Raw genomic sequence first — 21976 nt, 5'->3', positions numbered from 1 at the left:
GAGAGAGAGAGAGAGAGAGAGAGAGAGAGAGAGAGAGTGTGTGTTAACAGCTGTTGATACCCCAGTGTTCAGATTCATTGGTTTGTTGGGAGTTGCAAAGTAGTAAAATTCTAATTCAACCATTTTTTTTCATTTGTTATTTGTAATATGCTAGAATATTTTCTATCAATATTGATTTTTCTATTAGGTAATAAATGTTATAATTTTATATTGGAGATTAATATTTATTTTTCCTAGTTTTTAAGGTAGTTATTTGTTTTCCTACACAAGTCAAAACTAGTCAACTAACTTAAAAAATCCTTATGCTGGGTGTGGTAGTACATATCTTTAATCAAAACATTCAGGAGGCAGAAGCAGGAAGATCTCTGTGAGTTTGAGGTCAGCTTGGTTGGTCTTCATAGTGAGTTCCAGGTCAGCCAAGACTATGTAGTGAGACCCCCCCTCTCAAAACAAAACAAAAGTCCTTGTCTATGACTTCAAGATATTTGAAGAGCTTCAATAAGAACTTTGGTCAATTATGATTATTATACTTTTAACTTTTAGAGTACAGTGCCTTGCCTTGCTTACATGATTCCCAAGTCATTAGATAAGCTGTTACTGGATTTTTTGCTTTCTTTTTTTTTTTTACATGTGAAATTATACTTCAGATTCATCACCTGCCTTATACTTTTTCTTTAACAGACTAGAATGAACTGTTTCCCTTGACAGCCTTTGTTTCTCTTTAAATATGATAGTTCAAGATCAATCTAAGTACAAAGATAGCCAGTTGCTACTGGATTGACAGTTTTTTCCTATGCTCATTCAGTGGATAAAGCTAAGGAATGTGCTGTGGTGATATATTATTTATGATTTTTTAAAGCTTGCTTGAGGATTCAGAAACTAAAGTCAGCCACAAGCCATAGAAGCCAGGCATACATCTTTAATCCCAGCAGCCAGAAGCTAGGAGGTGGTGGTACACACCTTTAATTCTAGCACTCAGGATTAACAGGTAGATGGATCTTTCTGAGTTTAAGGCCACCAAGGTATATATGAGATTCAATCAATCTAAAAGAGTAACACATCACATGCCTTTAATCCCAGCACTAGAGGGATATAAAAGTTAGAAGCAGGGTCTTCAGTATTGAGTAGGAGACATTTATTCTCCAGCCATGTGGAGAATAGGAACACCCCAGTCCTATTACAGGTAAAAGCTCTCTTAGTAGCTTGACTGCTTTGCTTCCCTGATCTTCATGTGGAATTCCAATATCTGGCTCTGGGTCTTTCATTTTTTATTTTTATTCTGCTACAATGTGCACATATCAAAGTTCATACTAAACCCTTTGGAAAGGGTGGGTTTTTTGAGGCAAGGCTTTGATATGCAGCCTTGGCTGGCCTAGAACTCAGTATGTAGACCAGGTTGGCTTTGAGTTGACCCACGGTTATCTTCCTGCTTTGGCCTGCTGAGTGCTAGGGTTACAGAGTGCATCATCATGCATGGCCTGCTACCTCCCAATTGAATTCAGGGCTACAGAGGGTTTTATATAATCTCTCACAAATTGCCTGAAAATTTCTGTCTTCCAAATCACCTGTTCCAAATTTCAAGGGTCTAGAGAATCACAGAAGCAGAATATCCCATGAAATCTTACATACTTTAGCCTATGTTATTCACAGAGAAGTCTCAGAATATATAACTACTGATAGCAAACTTTCCTTTTTTCTCTATTTTGGTATTATGGTTATTAATAGGATTTTTTTAAAATGTGTTTGGTATGTATAGTTGGTATGAGTATGGAATATACCCTACTGTGGTGGTTTGAAAGAAAATGGCCCCTATAGGCCCATAGGGAGTGGCAATATTAGGAGGTATGGACTTGCGGGAGTAGGTGTGGCTTGTGGAGGAGGTGTGTCACTAGGGGGTGGGCTTTGAGGTCTCCAAAGCTCAAGCTAGTTCACTTCCTGCTGCCTGAGGTTGTAGATGCAGAACTCTCTGCTCCTTCCCCAACACCATGTTTGCTTGCACACTGCTATGTTTCCCACCATGAAAATAATGGACTAGACCTCTGAAACTGTAAGGCAGCCCCAATGAAATGGTTTCCCTTATAGGAGTTGCTGTGGTCACAGTGTCACTTCACAGCAATAGAAACCTTAAATAATATAACCCCCTAATTTCTTTCATGTTTATTGTCATTTTCCACCTCTTATTATTCACCCTTCATGTCCTTTCCTGATATGAGCTCTGTTGTTTGGTCTTAGTGGATTCTGTCAGGACTGCTGTGTACCTTAAATTATAACTGTATGGTTTCTTTCCAGGTAATAATACTTCATACATAGTCCAAGGATATTACAGTAGTATATCTCCATTGTGGAGACCTTATTTAGCTTAATCATACATTATTCCTTTTTCTTTCTTTGACACAGTGTCTTGCTGTGTAACCCAGGTTGGCTTTGAACTCTGTATGCCTGCTCCAGGCTCCCCAGAGCTGTGATTACAGACATGCACCGCCTCACCTCACCTTACTTTCACATGTGATATAAATACTGCATTGTATTGTTTTTTTTATTGTATTTAAGTAGTAGATTATATTGTATTTTTAGAGGCTTTAAAAAGTAATTGCAGACTGGACAACGATGGCACACACCTTTAATCCTAGCATTTGGGAGGCAGAGGCAGGCAGATCTCTGTAAGGTTGAGGCTAGCCTGGTCTACAGAGCACGTTTCAGGACAGCCAAGACTGCTTCACAGAAAAACACTGTCTTGAAAGACAAAAACAAACAAAACAAAACAAACCTCAGGTCCTCTTAGAAGAACAGTGAGTACTCTAGACCACTAAGTCAGATCTCCAGCTCCAAATGTGTTTTTTTTTTTGTTTGTTTGTTTGTTTTCTTTTAATGAAGCAGGGTATCTCCATGTAACCCTAGCTGTTCTGGAACTCAATACATAGATTAGCCTAGTTAAGTTGGTACATAAAATAAACCCTCATACATTGGAAAAGCTAATGGCTCATCCTCAGAAGAACGAAGTGCCCAAGTCTGTGTTTGATCTCCTGCCTGCAAAGCACCAAAGGCATCCTGTGTGAAGCTTATGGATCCTCACCGGGCATAGATGGAATCGCAGAGTGGACCTGTAACTGTGGGATCCACTGGTTTTTATAGAGTTGCACCAAATCGAGGCAGCTTTCTGGAATGTTCTGACAGTTGCCATGATGGCTTGCAGAAAAACATGAAAAGAGTGAGATGCTATCATTCAGGACACAGTCCATCAATGTCAATTCAGACGTCTGTTTATTGTGCTCTTTATTAATGGGAAGGATCCAGCAAGCAAGGAACTATATATAAGCTGCCCTACTGACTGTCACTCTTAATGACTTAGTGGGAACCATTGGGCTTATTGTCGCTGAAGCTCTGAGCTCATTGGTGTTAGAATTTCTAGTTCCAAACAGAGAGGAGTCTCTCCAGGTGACACTTCAAGAGTCACAGACATCTGCAGGACATGTTGGATGAACTATGTGCAATGAGCAGAGTGTGTAAAGAGATGTTACACCACCGGGAGTTGTTAATCTCCATCAGCAGGTGGAAGTGAGGCTGTTTTACATGACAGCTGCAAGAAGGAATGTGCATATAATCTAGGAGATCAACTTTGGTGCCTCCTGGTGTAGACAGATATATGGCAAACCTAAACTGAGAAAGGTATGGCTGTCAAGTGTTCAGGCATGTCAGGAAGGCAAGCTATACATCAGCTAAGCTACTAACACATGGTGAGGTAGCCTCTGAACAGGAAGGGAATTTAGCAAGTGTAGCAGGAAGGAGATTGAGTTTCAGGTTTGCCGGATGAGGGTGAACTACAGTTCATCTGGCTCAACTCCATGTTGGCTGTTTCCCCTCATGACAAGATGGAATTACAGAAACACTGTCTCTTGAGCCCATGGAGGGAAGTAGATATGTAAGCTCTAAGGGTGTCAAGTGGTGGTCATGAGAATGCCTTCTCACAGACCCCCTAACTGCAGAGCATGACTGGGGGGGGGTGCATGGGGTGCACAGCCGTGGCTGAGAAGATAATGCTGTGTTTGCTGAGGCTCCTCCTGCGGGCTACTCACGGGCAATGAGTGTGTGTACTAAGATCCCTGAAGTCTACCTATTCCTGGGACTCACACGATTATATTAACGCCAGCAGGTGTTTGGAGACTTGGAGAGTCTTAGGTCAGGCAGCCTGGTGTATTTCCTGCCAGGGTTCTTTCATTGTAAGCTGATGGCTGCCTCAACCATACAAAAGCAATGTGCCCACTTTGAAAACCCACATCACTAGTGTCCTCAGGAAGCCTGCGGTGTAGTTAACATCGTCTTAGTATCTGCTTCTCCAAGAGCTTGTGCTTGAACACAGCTTTTACTATAGGAGAAAGGGGAGTTGAGAAGGGCTCTGTGGCTTCCAACTTGGCAGCTTGTGTGTATAGTGTCAGTGGGGAAAAAAGAGACAAATCTCCATCTGGGGAAAAGAAATAAATAAAAGACATTGGCGCTCCCAGTGCTGTAGTGACCTGTTGTGTATGCAGATCTCTCCTTCCCCACTGACACCTGGTCCTAATTCTTCCAGGAGTCCATTTTCTGCTCCCTCCATGTGAATTCCTGGGACTGAAGAAGCCAGTGCCTTTACCCACTGAGCTGCCTTACTGGTCCCTGCTCCTAATTCTTAAGAGCAGTGTTAGCATCCTCTAGAGCTAAAGAGCATATTGTCATGAAAACGTGGAAGCTTACCATGGTAGAAATGCCTGGCTGCTACAACAAAATTCCACACAAGACTTAAACACAAGACTTGTGTATGTGTGTTTTTTTTTTTTCCATTTTGGAAGCTGAGAGAAAGGGGAGAAAGAGAGAGAGAGAGACATAGAGAGACATAGAGACACACAGGGAGACAGAGAGATGAGATTGGTCTCTTTTACAAAGGTGTTAATCTGGCCTATACCCTGGACTCATGTGCCTGGTATTAGTATTCACAATCTATCACTCCTTTAATCCGTGTAATTATTTCACTCCAAATAAAGTTACTTTGCTACTTTTGCCAAAATAGAGGGAGATTTAATCTGAGTCTAATTACCCCTCTCAAGTTTGACCTCCAAATCCACTGCATTGAGATTAGATAAATTTGGGGTGGGGGTGTGACATAATAGTAGCCTGTAACAGTTTCTGTCAGCTGTATTGAGATACACTGAATCTCTCAGACAGTCCCATGCTGTGTGGGTGGTGTGGGTAACTCTAAGATGTTCCTACTTCTCTTATGGAAGATGGAATTCAACTCTGGTTCTGAGGGCTTCTCCACATAGCCTTATAAAGTGGTGTCAGTGGGTTCGAATGGCTCACCAAGAACATTTATTGTATACCTTATCTCTCAACAGCTGTTTTTATCTGCAAATAAATGTTAAAGGCAGGGGGTAATTATGTGTGTTATCACAATAAAAAAAATCAAGAAACATGCTTGATAGCTGAGCAAGGTTTTTGTCCACAGGGGCATGTTTGATTTAGGTATGCCCAATAAAAAAGAAAGAAAGATTAGGACCATTTTACTGGGAGCCTCAGGTAGTTTAAAATACATTGCAAGGTATGGTGGCATTAAGTCATTGACTTCTAGTTTAAAAATTGTAATTTTTGGTGTTTAATGATATTATAACTTGTAAGCATGCATCGCTTCTTTTATTATTTCTTCATGTGTTCCCAAGCACTATGTTATCCATTGTTTGCCACTCTGTGGCGAGATGAGGTCCATGTCTAACCATTTCCCCATCTATTCACATCCAGCCAAACAAAGCCCTTTTTGGGCTATGTTTGCTCAAGGAAAGGAACTGGCCACGTGGACAAAGCTATCACCTTGGATAATTTGTCTTGGGCTGCTAGTAGCTGAATGTTTTAACAAGTTTATCAATCCCACTTGCTTGACAAATGTGTTAAAAACCGGAACAGTGGCATTAAAGGTCAAAGCAAATAGGACGAGTGCTGCTAGTTTAAGCATTTCCTTCTCACAATAAACCTGAGTTCAAAGGAGCTACAGAAAGGTGAAGTGTACTTTTTAGGTGCAATTCCAGTCGATAAACATTTACTGTTACAGATCCTTCTAACTTTCCTGGCCTGGTACAGTGGGTCCTTTATGCAAGAGGGTGTTTTGCTCCAAATCCTGAACTATTTCTAATTGAGATTATCAAAGGGTATGCATAGGTACAAAGCATTGAAAAAGCTCCCTTCTGGTTCCATGGTTTTTCTCTCTGCTTTGCCCTTAAAACAAACAAACAAACAAACAAACAAACAGCCTCAACATCCAAGAAACAGTCTTATGAATAAAAGTAGAAATAAGACTAGATTCAGGGATATCCCCCCCATCTTGTTTATTCATTTGGTAGATTGATAGATCTACATTCCCCAACATCTCACCAACCAAGGCAGTTACCCAGGCTCCACAGTGTATTGGACCTGGCTTGCACTTTAATGGAGAAAGAATTCCTTTCCACAAAGTAGACTTCCTATGGAAGCAGATAACACCCAGATCCACATGTGTCTCTCAGCAGGCTATTCTGACATGCCTGCTGCTCAGAGGCCAGCAGCTCTGTGTACGTCTCTATCAGACGCTCACACAGGGTCTCTGGGGATTGCTTGTGGAGTCTGAGGAAACCTGAGAGTCTGTAGCGAAGAAGGTGGAAGACATCTTGAAAAGTGTTGGGAGCAGAGGAGCTGGTGTCAAGAGTGACAGCATATTTGTGGGCTGGGGTGAGTGATAAGTAGGGGGATCTTGGTAAATGACATCTAGATTCAATGTAAATTATAGCTCCGTGGATGGTTTCCTGAAAGCCATCCTTGTGGAGGCTTGGGGTCCATGAAGTCTGAGCCTTTGCTGGGCCCCACCCTGAATAGACAGAAACTGGGTGTGCATTGGCTAGGTATAGCAGGAAGGAGAGCAGAAGGGAGGGAATATTCTTGGTCCCCCTAGAAAGGTACTTCCAGATGTCTGCACACCCTTGGAAGTTCCATGTGGAGTGACTCAAATGATTCAGGAAGACCAGGGAAGGACATCAAGCTGCGATCCTAAACATTCCTAGGGACCTCTGATTTGCTTTTTGGACACATCACACCAACTCACACAAGGGTGAGGATTTTCTCCTTAAAGGTTCACTGGGGATACAAATTTCATTCATAAATTAAAAAAAAAAACAACTACCCAGTGAGCAAGCAGCTTTATGCTTTTATGAAGGAGTCCAAATGCCATCTACATTAATTTTTGTTTTATTTTTGAGGCAGGATCTAGCTATGTGGCTGAGGATGAGTCTGAACTCTGATCCTCCTGCCTCTACCCATCCAGTGCTGGAATCACAGGTGTACACCACTTTCCATGATTCCATCTTCATTAACATAGTCTTTCCTGTTCTCCCTTAGTGGGAAGTCAAGATGCATTCTTTAGCCATTTCATCCCCTTGGTGAGCCTGAAGTAGTTAGTTTTTGCATTTCTTGGGGCCTTCGACAGAAGGAGGCATCTCTCTACCCGGTGCTTGATCAGAAGATCTACTTGTGATCTTGAGATTTCACTGCATCACTCAAGCTCACACCCATGCCCCACTGAAAAGACCACTAACTACATCACTGTTTTCTGCCTTGTTCTCTAGCTGATTTGTTTATGCCGATATACAAGCAGCTAGTCCCAATTTGGAACAAGGGATATATCTTTTACAGAAACCCAGCTCTCTAGTTAGACTCAAGCAGGCAGCAGGGCCACTAATCACTCCTCTGGTTTGTAGGAAAGAACACCCACATCTATCCAACTCCAAGAACTCTCAAAAGATGCCAGATTACCTTGAGCCCAGAGTTGATCAGGTGCACAGAAGAAATCCAGTTCCCAAAGCAGGAGCAGGTGGAGAATGAGGAGCTAGTTCTGGGGATGCTCAGACCAAAAAAAGAAAAAAGACCCCCCCCAAAGATATCAAGAAATTGGATAGTTTCAGCTCCCTTTATGTAGGACTGAATCCACAGTCTGTCCAGTAGGGTACCTCCCTGATCATACTACAGCATCCAGGGAAACCTGGTTTTTGCTAAGAGGACGCTCTGGGCTGAGGACAGGTGATTCTCTGAGTAGAGAGCAGTTTCCTTCCTTCCTTCTTCCCTCCCTCCTTCCCTTCCTTCCTTCTTTCCTTCCTTCCTTCCTACATTTCTTTTGGTTTGTCTAAGACAGGGTTTTTTGTTTGTTTTTTTTTTTTTTTTTGTGTGTGTGTGTGTGTGTGTGTGTGTATCACTGGCTGTCCTGGAACTCGCTCTGTTTGTAGACAGCAGGCCTCAAACTCAAAGATTCCCTCTTCCTCTACCTCCTGAGTGCTAAGATTAAAGGCTACCACCACCTGTGAAGAACAGCTTTGAAGATGTTTGTTGAATGCTCACATCAAGGACCATGCAGCCAGACCATGGAGGGTGAAGATACCTTGGGGAAACCCACACTGGTTGAAGGTGATTGAGCTGATTTTGTGAGAGTAAGAGGAGGCTCCTACCTAACAACGGTACATCCAGGCAAGAAAGACCCCTCCTGCAGCCATTGTAGCTGACACCAGGGGATCCATATTCATTGTATAGCCCTGGGCCTTTGGGCTCCTGGAGTTTGTCTACTGCTTTGATGCTGTCGTCTTCCTTCCTTCCTTCCTTCCTTGCTTCCTTCCTTCCTTCCTTCCTTCCTTTCTTTCATCAAAACTTTTAATAATGATTGCAAAGGAGAAATCTGGGTCAGTTTACAGATTGTCTGGTAAAGAAACTTTCACAAGACTGTGTCCATGAGTTTGATTCAAGCTAAGCTGAACAGGTGGGTGATAGGGCCAGCATCAGGCTCTCATATAGTCCCCCACCCCTTCCAGAGGATCCTCTTGGAGTCCCCATGATATATCCCCAAACAGACTTGCCAAGTGTGTGGGTCATCTGTGAACTCTATATACCTACTTTCAGGGAGAGGGGGAGGACTTAGTGAAGGGAGGAGCTTCCTGGGGAGTTCTTAGATTTATTTTTAATCTTCTGCCAATGATTTACTTTGCTCTGTGTGATTGAATTGGAAGACTGGCCAGTGAGTTATTAGAATGTACACAGGAAAAGCATGTCCTCACTTCTAAGACCTCAAATACTGGTGAGCTGCAAGTCTCTGGCCGGAAAGTAAGTTCTGGGCTCCTGGATTTGAGTTTTCGGAAAGAGTCATGTGGAAGGCAAAAAACAGGCCTTTTAGGAATTGTGATCCTTGCTGTCCTGGAGTCAGCTTGAGTTCAAGCTGCCTTCTGCAGGGAGGGGACCACTGTGGCAACAACTGGAGCCTGGACTGTGGTGGTCACTGATCCAGGTTGGAATTACAGCCCCAGTGTTGCAAACTGTGTTCGGAATGTAACTCTCTAACTTTTGGTTTAGACCTTTGGTTAATTTTCTTTGTTAATTTTTTTAAACACTTTATTTTGAATGTTCTCCATCTGTGGTCATAGTTTGGAAAACTGGTGATACTTAGGCCTCTTCTAATATTTATATTAGTGATTTTTTTCTTTTGTTTCGTTGACATTGTTAGAATTGCTAGAATAATATTGACTAGCAAAAAATGATGATGGGAATTTGTCATAGTCAAGCTTTATTGGAATGTTTTGTGTGAAGAAGGCTGATTGCTATGTATTTTTATCTATACAGTGTCATCAATATTATAATCTATTTCTATCCATATGCTACCTATGTGTTATCATTTATGTATTGTTCTGACAGGTGTTGTTTATCAGATAAAGTTTTCTTGTAATTTTTTTAAAAAAACATGAATGTGTGTCAAAATTTCCCTCATTCTTGACATCTATTGAATTATAATAGTGAGATGATTGCTTTCCTTTTCTTCTGTTAAGACAATTTGTGCATTAATAGTATACATATTAAATTAATTGTCTTCCTATATAAATCTAAGATGATTTTTAAAAATATTGTCAGTCTTGACTTGATTATATTTTACTGGAGACTCTTTTCATCTTAGTCGATAAGCGATAGCTTACTCATTTTCTTGCTTGTCTTCTCTATTAGGATCACCAGGGTGGATTCCGATGAACTGTGTTGCTTAAAAGAGAGGCTGGAGAGCTGAAGGACATGCTGAAGGAACTCCATCTCTCCCTGTCACTGGTCCTGGTGTTTGCCTGTGGCCTGTTATACCAGCTCACCCTGAGGTCTCACTGCTTCTTTGCTGGCCTGCCTCTATTCACATCTCCACAGGGGCCAGAAGACCTCTTGAGAAATGGACGAAGCATCGTGTTCATAGAGACTTCTGAAAGAGTGGAGCCACCTCCACTGGTCACCTGTGCTGTGGAGTCTGCTGCCAAAATCTACCCAGAGCAGCCGGTCATCTTCTTTATGAAATGGCTCAGCAATGCCACACAGCTGACTTCAAACGTCAGCTCCCCAGCCTTCTCCCTGCTCTCGGCCATAGACAATGTTTTCTTTGTCCCTTTGGACATGAAAAAGCTGTTTGAAGACACACCTTTGTTTTCATGGTACACCAAAGTAAGTGTTCAAAGCCTGGAGAGAGTCTGTGTTGGGAGGGAGAAACAGAACCTGCAAGAAAATGAGTCCAACACACTTACTGTAGACAGGTAAACTGAGGACAAGGGCTCAGGAAAGAGTCAAGTCTAGCACTCAGACTAATGGCTTGGACTTTTGATTCAAGTAAATGGAAGACATGTCAGTTAAGTGATTGGGCTGGTTTCCTTTGCACCGAGGCTTATTTTTTTGAGTCTCCTTGGTATTTTGGAGGCTCTTCCTTTTTTTTTTTTTTTTAATTTTTAAATTAATTTTTATTTAAATTTAAAACAACCTTATTTTACATACTAATTCCAGTTCCCTGCCCCTCCCACCCTCCCATTCCCCCATCAACTTCCTATCCCACTCCCCATCCACTCCCATGGGGGATCATCAAAGTCTGTGACATCATTTGGGGCAGGACCCAGGCCCTCCCCCACATATCTAGGCTGAAGGAGTATCCCTCCATAGGGAATGGGCTCCCAAAGCCCATTCATGCATTAGGGATAAATTCTGGTTTGGAGGCTCTTTTTAACTGAATAATTTTTTTTAATCTTTTCTAGGTACATGGAGCACTTATTGTTCCTTATAATTTAAACATTTTCAACACCAGAGGTGGAAACCAAGCAACATTTAAAATGAAAGTGATGTAGGTCGGGAATTCAGCTAGAATCAGTAGCATGCTGCTCCATGAGACAGGGCTGTAGCAAGAGATGATCAAGGAGCCCCAGAACTCCTAGGAGTCCAATAATCCTCCTCTTAGCAGTATATTGTAATAAGGAAATAATATTTCAGTGTAATGTTGGTCTCATGGAGGATGCACAGTTGGGTAATGCTTAGAGTGAAGTTACTCAAGGATTCCATTAGATAGGACTTAACTGAGCTTTTTTATTTTTATTTTTTAAATTTTAACTAACATCTTATGGGAAGTATAAGACAAGGTGGAATGAAAGTCTCCTTGTCACTATAATGCAATTATAAAGATTTCAACTATGCAACCATCTCCAGAGTTAAAAAGAAGGGAGGAAGCCTTCATGGGGCACACACCCATAATCCTACTACTTGGGAGGTAGAGGTAGGGAGGATCAGGAATTTAAAGTCTTCATAGCGACTTGTAGACCAGCCTGGGCTACTTGAGACTTTTGTCTCAAAAAGTGAAAAAAATCTAAAAAACAAAGACAAATCAAACTCTTGCAATAAAGAAACCAAACAACATTACAACAGATGTTTGAATATGATTGAAATAGAAGTGACATTCAAAATTGTTGATTTTATAAAGAAAATTCTTTTTTTTTTTTTTTTTGAGACAGGGTTTCTCTGTGTAACAGCTCTGTCTGTCCTGGAACTCACTTTGTAGATTAGGCTGGCCTTGAACTCACAGAGATCCACCTGCCTCTGCCCTCTGAATGCTGGGATTAAAGGCATGTGCCACCACCTCCTGGTGAAGAAAATTGTTAATATTATTATTATTATTTTGTTTGTTTGTTTGTTTTTTCGAGACAGGGTTTCTCTGTGTAACAGCCTTACCTGTTCTGGAACTAGCTCTGTAGACCAGGCTGGCCTCAAACTCACAGAGATCTGCCTCCTGAGTGCTAGAATTAAAGGTATGTACCACTACCACCTGGCTTAAGAAAAATATTTTTAAAAATAGAAATAATTTGAAAACTGGTATCATAACATTTGCTTGCCATATGAAGTTCAACCTAAATTCTTGACTAAATATTAGTGAATATTTAAGCTTTGTAGGTCAAGTAGCAAAAGAGAAGTTATTGTATCTGTCACTGTGTTAGTTCACCAGGGCTCCTTTAACAAATGACCTCAGATGTGGTGACTGACAGCAACAGACATTTATGCTCTCAGCTCTGGAAGCCACAGTCACAGCAGGGGCTGTAGGGTAGGACTGTTCCTTGTTCCTTAACAACTTCTGGTGGCCAAGCTGTTCCTTGGCCTGTAGTCCATCGATCTACTTGCTTCCTCCTTCAAAGTCTCCTTTACCTCTGTGTGTGCATAGTCTCTGTCTACCCCATTCTTTAAATGACATCTGTGATATTTTCAAGACTCATCAGTGTAATCTAGGATCACCATCTCACCTCCATATCCTTGACTTAATCATAACTGCAAACATCCTCCCCCCAGATTTATAGGTTCCCAGGAATTAGGACCTGACATTTTTGAGGTCATTATTTAGTATTATTTAGCATGTTCATAAAAAGAGTAGAATGCCCTCCCCTCTAGTCCCCTGCCCTGACTTATTTGTGGGGTTCTGGTGTGTTGGCATGTGGTTGGCAGGTCTGACTCTAGTTGCTATCATTTGGAAACATTTGTCCCCCTGAGGGGACACTTCTAGTAGATTAGGCAGGCTGGCAGGGGCTGGGATTGAGGACAGTTCCTTGGGTCAGCATCACTTTGTGCTCCAGTGACTTTTAGATGTCAAAGTACCACCTGTTATAAGAGCCCGGAAATATCAAATTGCAACTGGCCAAGAGGAAGTGGATCAATTCAAGTATATTAAGTGTCCATATGTTAGTCTTGGCAGTTGTAAGCAGCAGGGTTCCTGGAAAGTAGGTGTCACTGTCCCAGGAGCAGCAGAGTATGTAACAGGCTAGGAAGGCAGGTGCAAGGAGGGAGCAGACAGCTTTGTCCCTGCCTCTAAGGATGTCCAAGACTGCACAACCTTTCCCATACCTGAGCTAGACTGTTCTTATCTAAGTTGCACCTTGCTCCTTGGAAAAGGAAATATTAAAGCATGTTATTTTTGGAGATGCTGCACACTGCATCTTTTTTTCTCACAGATGAATCGCTCAGTAAGACTATGAGAACCTCATTATGGTTCTGAACTAAGGAAACTTTAGTCCTATTTAGAACTCTCTTTCAATGTGATAGGTAAATAATCTCTTGGAACCAAAATCCTTTGGAGCAAAGCTTGGGTTGTGCTAGGATGGACCTAGATTTTACATGTTAGATTTTTAGGAGCAAGGTGGGCCCTGAGATGCAGAGCTCTTAGGTGCCCATTCCATTTGGGTCTGTAGGGTTCTATACTGGGGTATGTAACTACAGCACTCATACAATGATGCCATTAGGGAACTGGCCCATGACATGTTCTGTCCCAGGTGGCCCTACACAGGGGATGGATGGGGGGCACCTGTTAGAGAGGCTCCATTGTGCCATCATTTCCTAAGGACCACTGGGTTTGCTATATGAACTCTACAAGTAGTTGTAGCTCTTGAAGATGTCCGGAATCAACATGGCCGTTGCTCTCAGTCCCCCTTCTCCCACCCACCCCACTCAGGTGGATGGGTTCCTCTTTTGCTTTTCCAAGGCGTTTGATGTGCTATGTCTCTTAGTTCAGTCACAACCCTTAGGCTCCCAAGTTACGCTGATCTTTTATCAAAACTGTAGTTTCCTTTGAGTGAGTGAATATCTGAAGACAAAGGATGGAGCATCTTGATCCTTCAGTTTTTCATGCGAAAGGTAGAATGACCATGCACCTGGTCTTTGAGGACTGATGCAGATTAGAAAGTGCTCAGAATGACCAATGGTATGTGCTAGCTATTAACTGTTTTCTGAGGTTTCAGGATTTGCAAATGATGAGATGATTTTCAGCACCTGTGATGTGTGTGTGTGTTTTTTTTTTTTTTTAAACAAAGATTTTGTTGACTTGCTTTTGTTTTTCACAGTAGAATTTTAACAACTCTTTTTGTGTGTGTGTTCAAAACCAAAGGTCTTTGTTTAATCTTTTACTCAATGTATTTAAATTCAGAAAAACTTTTTTTTTTTTTTATTCAAAATCTTACCATTCCAAAGGGGAACACTATGATTTATACTGATTTGTTTTTATTACTCGGGGCTCCTCTTGTGTTTTGCTTGCATTTTAGCATTTAGTCATTCTTTCTTACCCGCCAACCCATCAGTGAAGGCTGACCTGTTTTTATCTGGAATATGGACCCTGGTCACGTCTCTCTCATTCCCACCAGATTATCACCCTGGTCCAAGTCTGGATTACCTCAACAAGCTCCTAGCCTGCTTCTTTGTCTCTGTCTCCATCAGTTCCTACCATTGCCCCAAATTCTTGTCTATATAACCGCCAAAGTGACCCTTGGAAACCCCATTCAGATTACGTCACTCCCTTCTGCTCAACCTGCCAAACAATCCTTCTGCTCAACCTGCCAAATAATTTAAAATCTTGATCCCATTCCACATGGTCTTTCCCTTTGTCTGCTTTGTTCTCGTTGCCTGCCCCTCCCCCCTTCCACTCCACTTTAGCCTCAGCTAATAGGTGCCCACTTTGGGGCCCTTGCACTTGCTGACTCTTCCAATTTAGGATTTGCTCCTGGATGTTTTCACGGCCCACCCATCTACTGCATTCAAGTTTCTGCTGGAACCTAATGTAACGTTGTGCACTCTTTCGCCCCCTAAAGTCCCCTCACATATTGTTTTTATTCCCTTCATAAACCCAGGGCAGTATACATGGGTTTATCATCCATCTCCTCCCAGTGGTGAGTTTTCTTGTGTGTTATTGCTATGCTTTTAGCAACTGCACAGTCCTTGGTGCATAGCGAGCAGGTCCTCAGCGAATCCCATTAAAGGACCTTCCAAGCAAACGAAGGCATGTATTCATGCAGTCTCAGATTCTGTTTCTTTTCTTTCTCCCAATTTCTCAACCCATGTATTGATTTTTTTTTCAAGTTTCCTAGCTTTTTTTTTTTTTTTTTTGACTATCAATCTTCAACATTTTAAGGACTTGAAAAAAAATCAATCTACAAAGTTACATAGAGAAACCCCATCTCAAAAAAAAAAAAAAAAAAAGAAAAAGAAAAAAAAAAAAGAAAAAGAAAAAGAAAAAAAAAGAAACATCCTTCACAGTTTCAAATTTGTGGTTATTGTCACCCACAGAAAAGACTGACTCACACTGTTCATTGTGAAATTGCTGTTGAATTTTGGAATTTTGCCTCTATCTTTCCACTGCTTTAATGAAAGAAAATCCATTTTTTAAAAAATCTTCAATAGCTGCTAAAAATCTTTGCATTGATACTAATTACTGCAAACTCTTTCCTTCAAGGAAAATTGGAGGGTGAAGGTAAATTGAGAAATTTATAAAGTTCCGCTTGCAGTCCAATAGATGTTGGGGAATCTACTTTGTTGTGGTCCTTTGTAGCCACCCTTACTGCTTGCGGGCTCATTTGTTCCTGTTCCCATAGGTCAACAGCAGTACTGAGAAATACTGGCTCCATGTCAGCTCAGATGCATCCCGACTGGCTATCATCTGGAAATATGGTGGCATCTACATGGATACCGATGTCATCTCCATCAGGCCCATCCCTGAGGAGAACTTCCTGGCAGCTGAGGGTTCCCGGCACTCTAGTAATGGGGTATTTGGGTTCCTCCCCCACCACCCCTTCCTGTGGGCTTGCATGGAGAACTTCGTTGAGCATTACAACTCAGGCATCTGGGGCAACCAAGGGCCTCATCTGATGACAAGGATGTTAAAGGTGTGGTGCAGACTTCAAGACTTCCAAGAGCTGAGTGACCTCAAGTGTCTGAATATTTCCTTCCTTCACCCCCAGAGGTTTTATCCTATCCCCTATCCACAGTGGAGGCGCTACTACCAAGTGTGGGACACAGAGCCGAGCTTCAATAACTCTTATGCGCTGCATTTGTGGAACTACATGAACAAAGAAGGCAGGACTGTGGTTAGAGGAAGCAACACCCTGGTGGAAAATCTCTACCGAAAGCACTGTCCTAAAACTTACAAGGTTCTGATTCAAGGTGTAGAAGGGACAGTGTCCAGGGAGCCAGGTACAGGTAACAGATAGCGGGAACGAGGGCTATTGCTGATGGAGGCAAACTGGACACTTCTGGGCTGCTACATTCTCACTGTCTCTAGGGGCTAGATGCTAATCGACACCTCCAGGATTAACTTTCTCTGGTAATAACAACACACTTCCAAAGAAAAGAGGCTGTAAACATAGTCGTTTATTTACCCTTCATGGAACGGCAAGTCTGAAGGCAGATAACTTAGGCTAGGTATACTAACAGTGGAGATCGGAGGCTCAGGCTTGAATCTTTCTATTTGCTGTCCCAGAGTCTGTAGTCCATGCTCAATTGAACTGCTGGATCTCCAGCCCATCATCTGGTTATTTCAGATACTAGGATGACAGAAGGAGGAGAGAAAATGCATTTCATTTCATAAGGACTTTATGCATGTACTGTATAAGTACAAATACCATGTGTCCTTGAATCTCCTGGGCTAGATAGTAGCTTCAAGAGAGACTGGTAGGTAGCTAGTAGGTCTGTTTATGTTCTATTTTTTAAAAATAATGTAAGATTAATTTTAACACCCATCAGAATGAAAAGGACATGGTTGTTGTTTTGATTTTTGAGATTTTTGATTTTGGGTTTCTCTATGCAGTCATGGCTTTCCTGGAACTCACTATGTAGACCAGGACAGTATCCAACTCACAGCTATCTACCTGCCTCTGCTTCCAGAGTGCTAGAATTAAAGGCATGTGGCATCATACCCAGTCCTTGATTTTTGACAGCTGTATTAATCCATTTTCTGCCACTGTAACAAAATACTGGAACTGGAAAATATATTAAAAGAAGTGATTTATTTATCTGAAATATTGACTCAGCTGACTCTGTCTGCTTGTCCTCTAATGAAGCTCTCATGGAGGAGGGCATCACAGTGATAGGACACATGTAGAAGAGATCACATGGTGAGTCAGGACAAATGTCGGAGCCAGGTCCCTTGCCACCTACTCCTGTGGGAGGAGTCACAGGGAAGGTCTTGCTGTGTACCCCTGGCTGGCCTCAAACTCTCAGTCCTTTTTCCTAAGCTACAGAGGGCTGGGATCATGGGTGTGTGGTAAAGGCTTCCTCTTTTCCTAAGAACTAACTGGAACCCCATCAAAAGTACATTAATTCTTTCTGGTGATGGAACCCTCCCATGACCTCTTTGCATCCTATTTCTCAAATGTCCAACTGCCTCTCAACATTGTCACATTGGAGACTGAGCTTAAAACACATAAGTCCATGTGTAAACTATAGCAGTGTTCATTAATCCATTAAGTCAGTAGATATTAATTGGTCTTCCTGTGTATCAAGCACTAATTTAGGGACCAAAGATGCAGGTGAACCAATCACTCTTGGTCCCAGCACGTGTTTCCTAATTACTGGCCACTTGTCCTCAGGATAGGCTCCTCCCACCCCCAGCCCATTCCCCACACTGTTCCTTTCTAAGCACACATTTACCCTACCCCAGCTATTGCTTAAGAGCAAATGATAAGCTCAAGCTATTTAAAGCTACTTCCTGCATAGATTCAGTTGAAAACTGACTTCCTCCAAGCATCATGTTGTACACCATATACACATGTCATTTTTATTTTTCAATACAAATACAAATCAACTTACTTCTGCTTCTTAGAGAGCATGAAGTAGTTATCATCTGTAAGTAGTTATCATCCAAGGTTTTCTAGAACTTTTCTATTGGTTCTTTGCTTTATAGAAACATTTACATTTTTTTCCAAACACAAAATTATGATGTTTTAAGAAACTCAATATTCATCTGTTGTCTTTTATTCTTAACTTTCCCTCTTCAAGAATCGTGGCTCTGATAGTCTTATTTTAAACAATTGGTGAGATGGCTAACTGGGCAAAGGTGCTTGTTGCCAAACCTGATGACTAAATATGAGCCTTGGAGCCCATGTGGTAGAAGGAGAGAACCAACTCCCGCAAGCTGACCTCTGACCTCGGCGTGTGCTGTGGTGTACATGTATACACACACACACACACACACACACACACACACACACGCACGCACGCACGCACGCACGCACGCACGCACACACTAAATGTAAAGAACCCAACCAATCTAAAACATTCACAAGTCCCGAGTCCTGCCTCAGCGTTATATATTCCATTACCTGCTGGATTCTCTGATATGTGACTCCCCAGTCAGATTCTGTGTCCATCCCATCCATTATGATGTCCTCTGTGTCCCTGAGACTGTCAACACTGGTGTTCAGCATTTCACAGCTAAGAATTCCTTTGTTAGCAGGGTTGGAAAGGAGCAGGTTGGCTCTTATTGCTGTATCTGAAGAATGTTCTTCACCCCTGAACACAGAAGTTTAAGGGACTTGAATGAAAATACTTTCAACTTCTCAATATATGTACTGTTTCTAGCGAGAAACAGCAATGTCTTATGTATTGCTTTATGCTGGGTTGTACTTGTATGGGTTTTCTAAGACAATGGTGATAATTTGATGTTTAGAGAGTCCTTTGTTTTGCAGTAAAATGAGTTTTTGATTAATAAGTGTGGAAAATAAATTATGTAAGGAGTGCCATTTGTATAGTAGAAAGAGTGAATTTAAAACACTCATAGTGGGTCTAAGGAAAATAGATCAATGCAATTTCCCTGTTCCTTTTGGAAAGGTTGATTGTTACCCATGTTTAACTGGATTTATATTTTCTTATTCTATGCAGTATGAAATAGAATGTAATAGAATTAGAATTTTTTAATGTTGGAGTATTTTCTACTTTTACTGATTTGTAACCAACTTTTTATATTTTGTTGCAACTTTTTCAGTCTGTCTTTTTTGACTTTACTATCTAAAAAACATTCTTTGGTAATTTCACATATTAATATGATGCATTTAAATTATTATCTACCCTGTGGTGTTCCCCTCTAACATGTCTTCTTCTTCTTCCTCCTCCTCTTCCTTTTCTACCCACTGAGTTGGATTGCTGTTACCTATATGTACGTGATTATAGGGCACCATCCACTGAAACTTGGGCAACCCACCACAGGCCATACTGCTGAAGAAGGTTGACTCTCCCTATCCCAGCATCCACCAAGTGACAATAGCTCCTTAGATAAAGGTTGGGCTTCCCAAATCCCTTCCTTCTTCCACTGGAGTGTTTACTAGGTTGACCTCATGCAGACTTGGATCAGCAACTGTGTATCTCCTGTGGACTCATGGGTGCTTTGGTTCCACTATGTCCAGAAGACATCAGTCCACTGTAATGTTCTCTGACCTCTGGATCCTAACATCTTTCCATCCCTTCTTCTGTGATGTCTCCTGAGCCTTGGGGGTAATGAGTTATGATATATATGCCACATTTAGGAATGAGCATCCAACAGTCTCTTATTTTCTATATTTGTCTAGCTTTGAGTCTTTGTATTAACTGCCATCTGCATAAGAAATGTAATCTGATGAATAGTCTATGGATATAAGGGTAAGTATTTAAATTGGGTGATGGTAGTACAGGCCTTTAATCCTAGCACTCAGGAGGCAGAGGTATGTGGATCTCTGAGGTTGTAGGGTAGCCTGTCTGGTCTACATAGTGAGTTTCACATCCTCTAGGGCTGCATAGTAAGACCCTATCTTAAAAACAAATAAACAAACAAAACAAAACAAAATAACAACAAAAAACCCACCACTACCACCAACAACAAAAAAACCATAAAAACCCCAAAAAACTCAAAAAGGAATTTAGTATTTATTTAAAGGAAAGTTTCATACTATGACCCTTTATTAAAACAAGAGTAATAGGGCATTACTTCTTCTTAACCAAGTTTGCAGTGCTAGGCATGAATTCCCTCCTCTGGAGTGTACCTTTAGGTACACTAAGCAGCCTAAGTTGAATTGAAAAGTTGTTGGCTACCTCCACAACATTCATGCCACTATTGTGCCAATGGGCACATCTTCACAGGTTGTTCATTGTTGTAGCTCATAGAACTTGCAGCTTGGTAAGATTATTGATGGCTTTTCTCCCCCAGCAGTCTGGCACTATGAGGATAGCTAGTAGGCAGGATATTTCCAGCTCAATACCACTTGTTTCCCGGTGTCCTATGGTTAAAGTGTGCTGTTTTCAACAGATGGGTCTTGTCATCAAGTTCTGGGGGGGGGGGGTAACTAAGAGCACTGTCAAGCTTTTCCACAAGGTCCTGATCAGGCTATGCTCAAAGATCAGCTCATAGATGGGGTCTTAAGTATAATTTCTGAATTAAGTAGCAGGGTCGGTGTGGTTTCCTTGATGATGCTGGCACAGGGACTCTTGATTTGGGGGTCTATGACAGTACATCTCTATTGTTAGTAACTTTAAAATTTTATTTATTTAAAAAAATGCTTTGACTCCAAAATTTAAGTTGAAGGACAAGTTACTGGGGAAAAGGATTTCTATTTTTGTTTCCACAGAAAATGAAAAGATGTGGATTCCTTCCAGACTAATGTGGTTTGATCAAGCCAGACCGCCTGAAACAGAGTACCAGGTGATTCTACATTCAAAACAGCTGGACAAAGCAGCCTTACAGACTACAGCCAGGATTTCTGAATCTTCTTCGAATCCCCCATGACAGTGCCCCTTACCAGCAGGAAGTAGTTTGGAAAGAACAACACCCAAATTCCCAAATATTGTCTATAAATGTTTGTTTTCATTTAAATGGACTTTGTTATATAAAATAAATAATAAAATAAAAAATTAAAAAAATAAAAAAAATAATAAAAAAATAAAACCAGTTTTGTCAATAAAAATTATTTATTTATTTTATTGGTGTTTTGCTTGTATGCATGTTTGTGTGAGGATGTTGGTAGCCTTGGAACTGGAGTTACAGACAGTTGTGAGTTGCCATATGGGTGCTAGGAATTGAACCCGTGTCCTCTGGAAGAACAGCCAGGGCACTTAACCACTGAGCCATCTCTCCAGACCTTTTATTAATTTTTTTTTTTCTAAATTTTGAGACAGGGTTTCTTTGTGTAGCCCTAGCTGCTGTCCTGGAACTTGTTCTGTAGACTAGGCTGGCCTGGAACTCACAGAGATCCAACTTGCCTCTGCCTCCAGAGTGCTGGGATTAAAGGTGTGCACCAATTTTTAACATTGTTAACATTGTTACTCTTTACAACTATGAATATTGCTTAAGTGGCATATCAGTATTTATAGTATTGGGACAGCCTAGGCCCTGTTGTTAAAAAAATCACAGCTACTTTCATATTGAGCTAAAGTCACACATATATTGAAAATTGTTTACACTTTTAGAAATTTTGTACAGCGGTGGTTCTCAAACTTCCTAATGATGTGACCCTTTAATACATGTTGTGGTGACCTCAACCATAAAATTATTTTTGTTGCTTCTTCATAACTGTAGTTTTGCTACTGTTAAGAATTGTAATGTATCTGAGATGCAGGATATCTGATATGTGATTCCTGTGAAAGGGTCGTTTGATCCCCAAAAGGGTTGCAACTCACAGGTTGAGAACTCTGTTCTAGACCAAATGCATGCAATGAATTAAATGCTATTTCTACAGAGCTGCCCTCCAACTGGGAAAGATGAATTTCCTCCTGTAACACAGGTGTTCCAGGCAGGAAGTCACCGAGGTAGGTCTGTCCTGATCCCATCTCTATCACTGCCAGCCAATGAGTGGCAGACTAGTCAGCCAATTAGCTGGTCCTGGCTAGGCTTCTTTGA

The 21976-nt window shown here is 41.4% G+C and overlaps 1 protein-coding gene across 1 annotated transcript; it reads left to right on the top strand.

The window, feature by feature from the left end:
• The first annotated feature begins 10048 nt into the window (after window positions 1-10048).
• On the top strand, window positions 10049-16325 carry A4gnt (alpha-1,4-N-acetylglucosaminyltransferase). Its single transcript, XM_051173815.1, has 2 exons — window positions 10049-10497; window positions 15711-16325. Exons 1-2 carry the CDS (start codon window positions 10087-10089, stop codon window positions 16323-16325), a joined length of 1026 nt encoding a protein of 341 aa, XP_051029772.1. The 5' UTR covers window positions 10049-10086.
• The last annotated feature ends 5651 nt before the right edge of the window (window positions 16326-21976 follow it).

This window comes from Phodopus roborovskii, unplaced genomic scaffold (assembly GCF_943737965.1).
Source record: "Phodopus roborovskii unplaced genomic scaffold, PHOROB, whole genome shotgun sequence".
In the NCBI taxonomy this organism is placed as follows: domain Eukaryota; kingdom Metazoa; phylum Chordata; class Mammalia; order Rodentia; family Cricetidae; genus Phodopus; species Phodopus roborovskii.
This window is presented reverse-complemented; position numbering and strand designations above follow the sequence as displayed.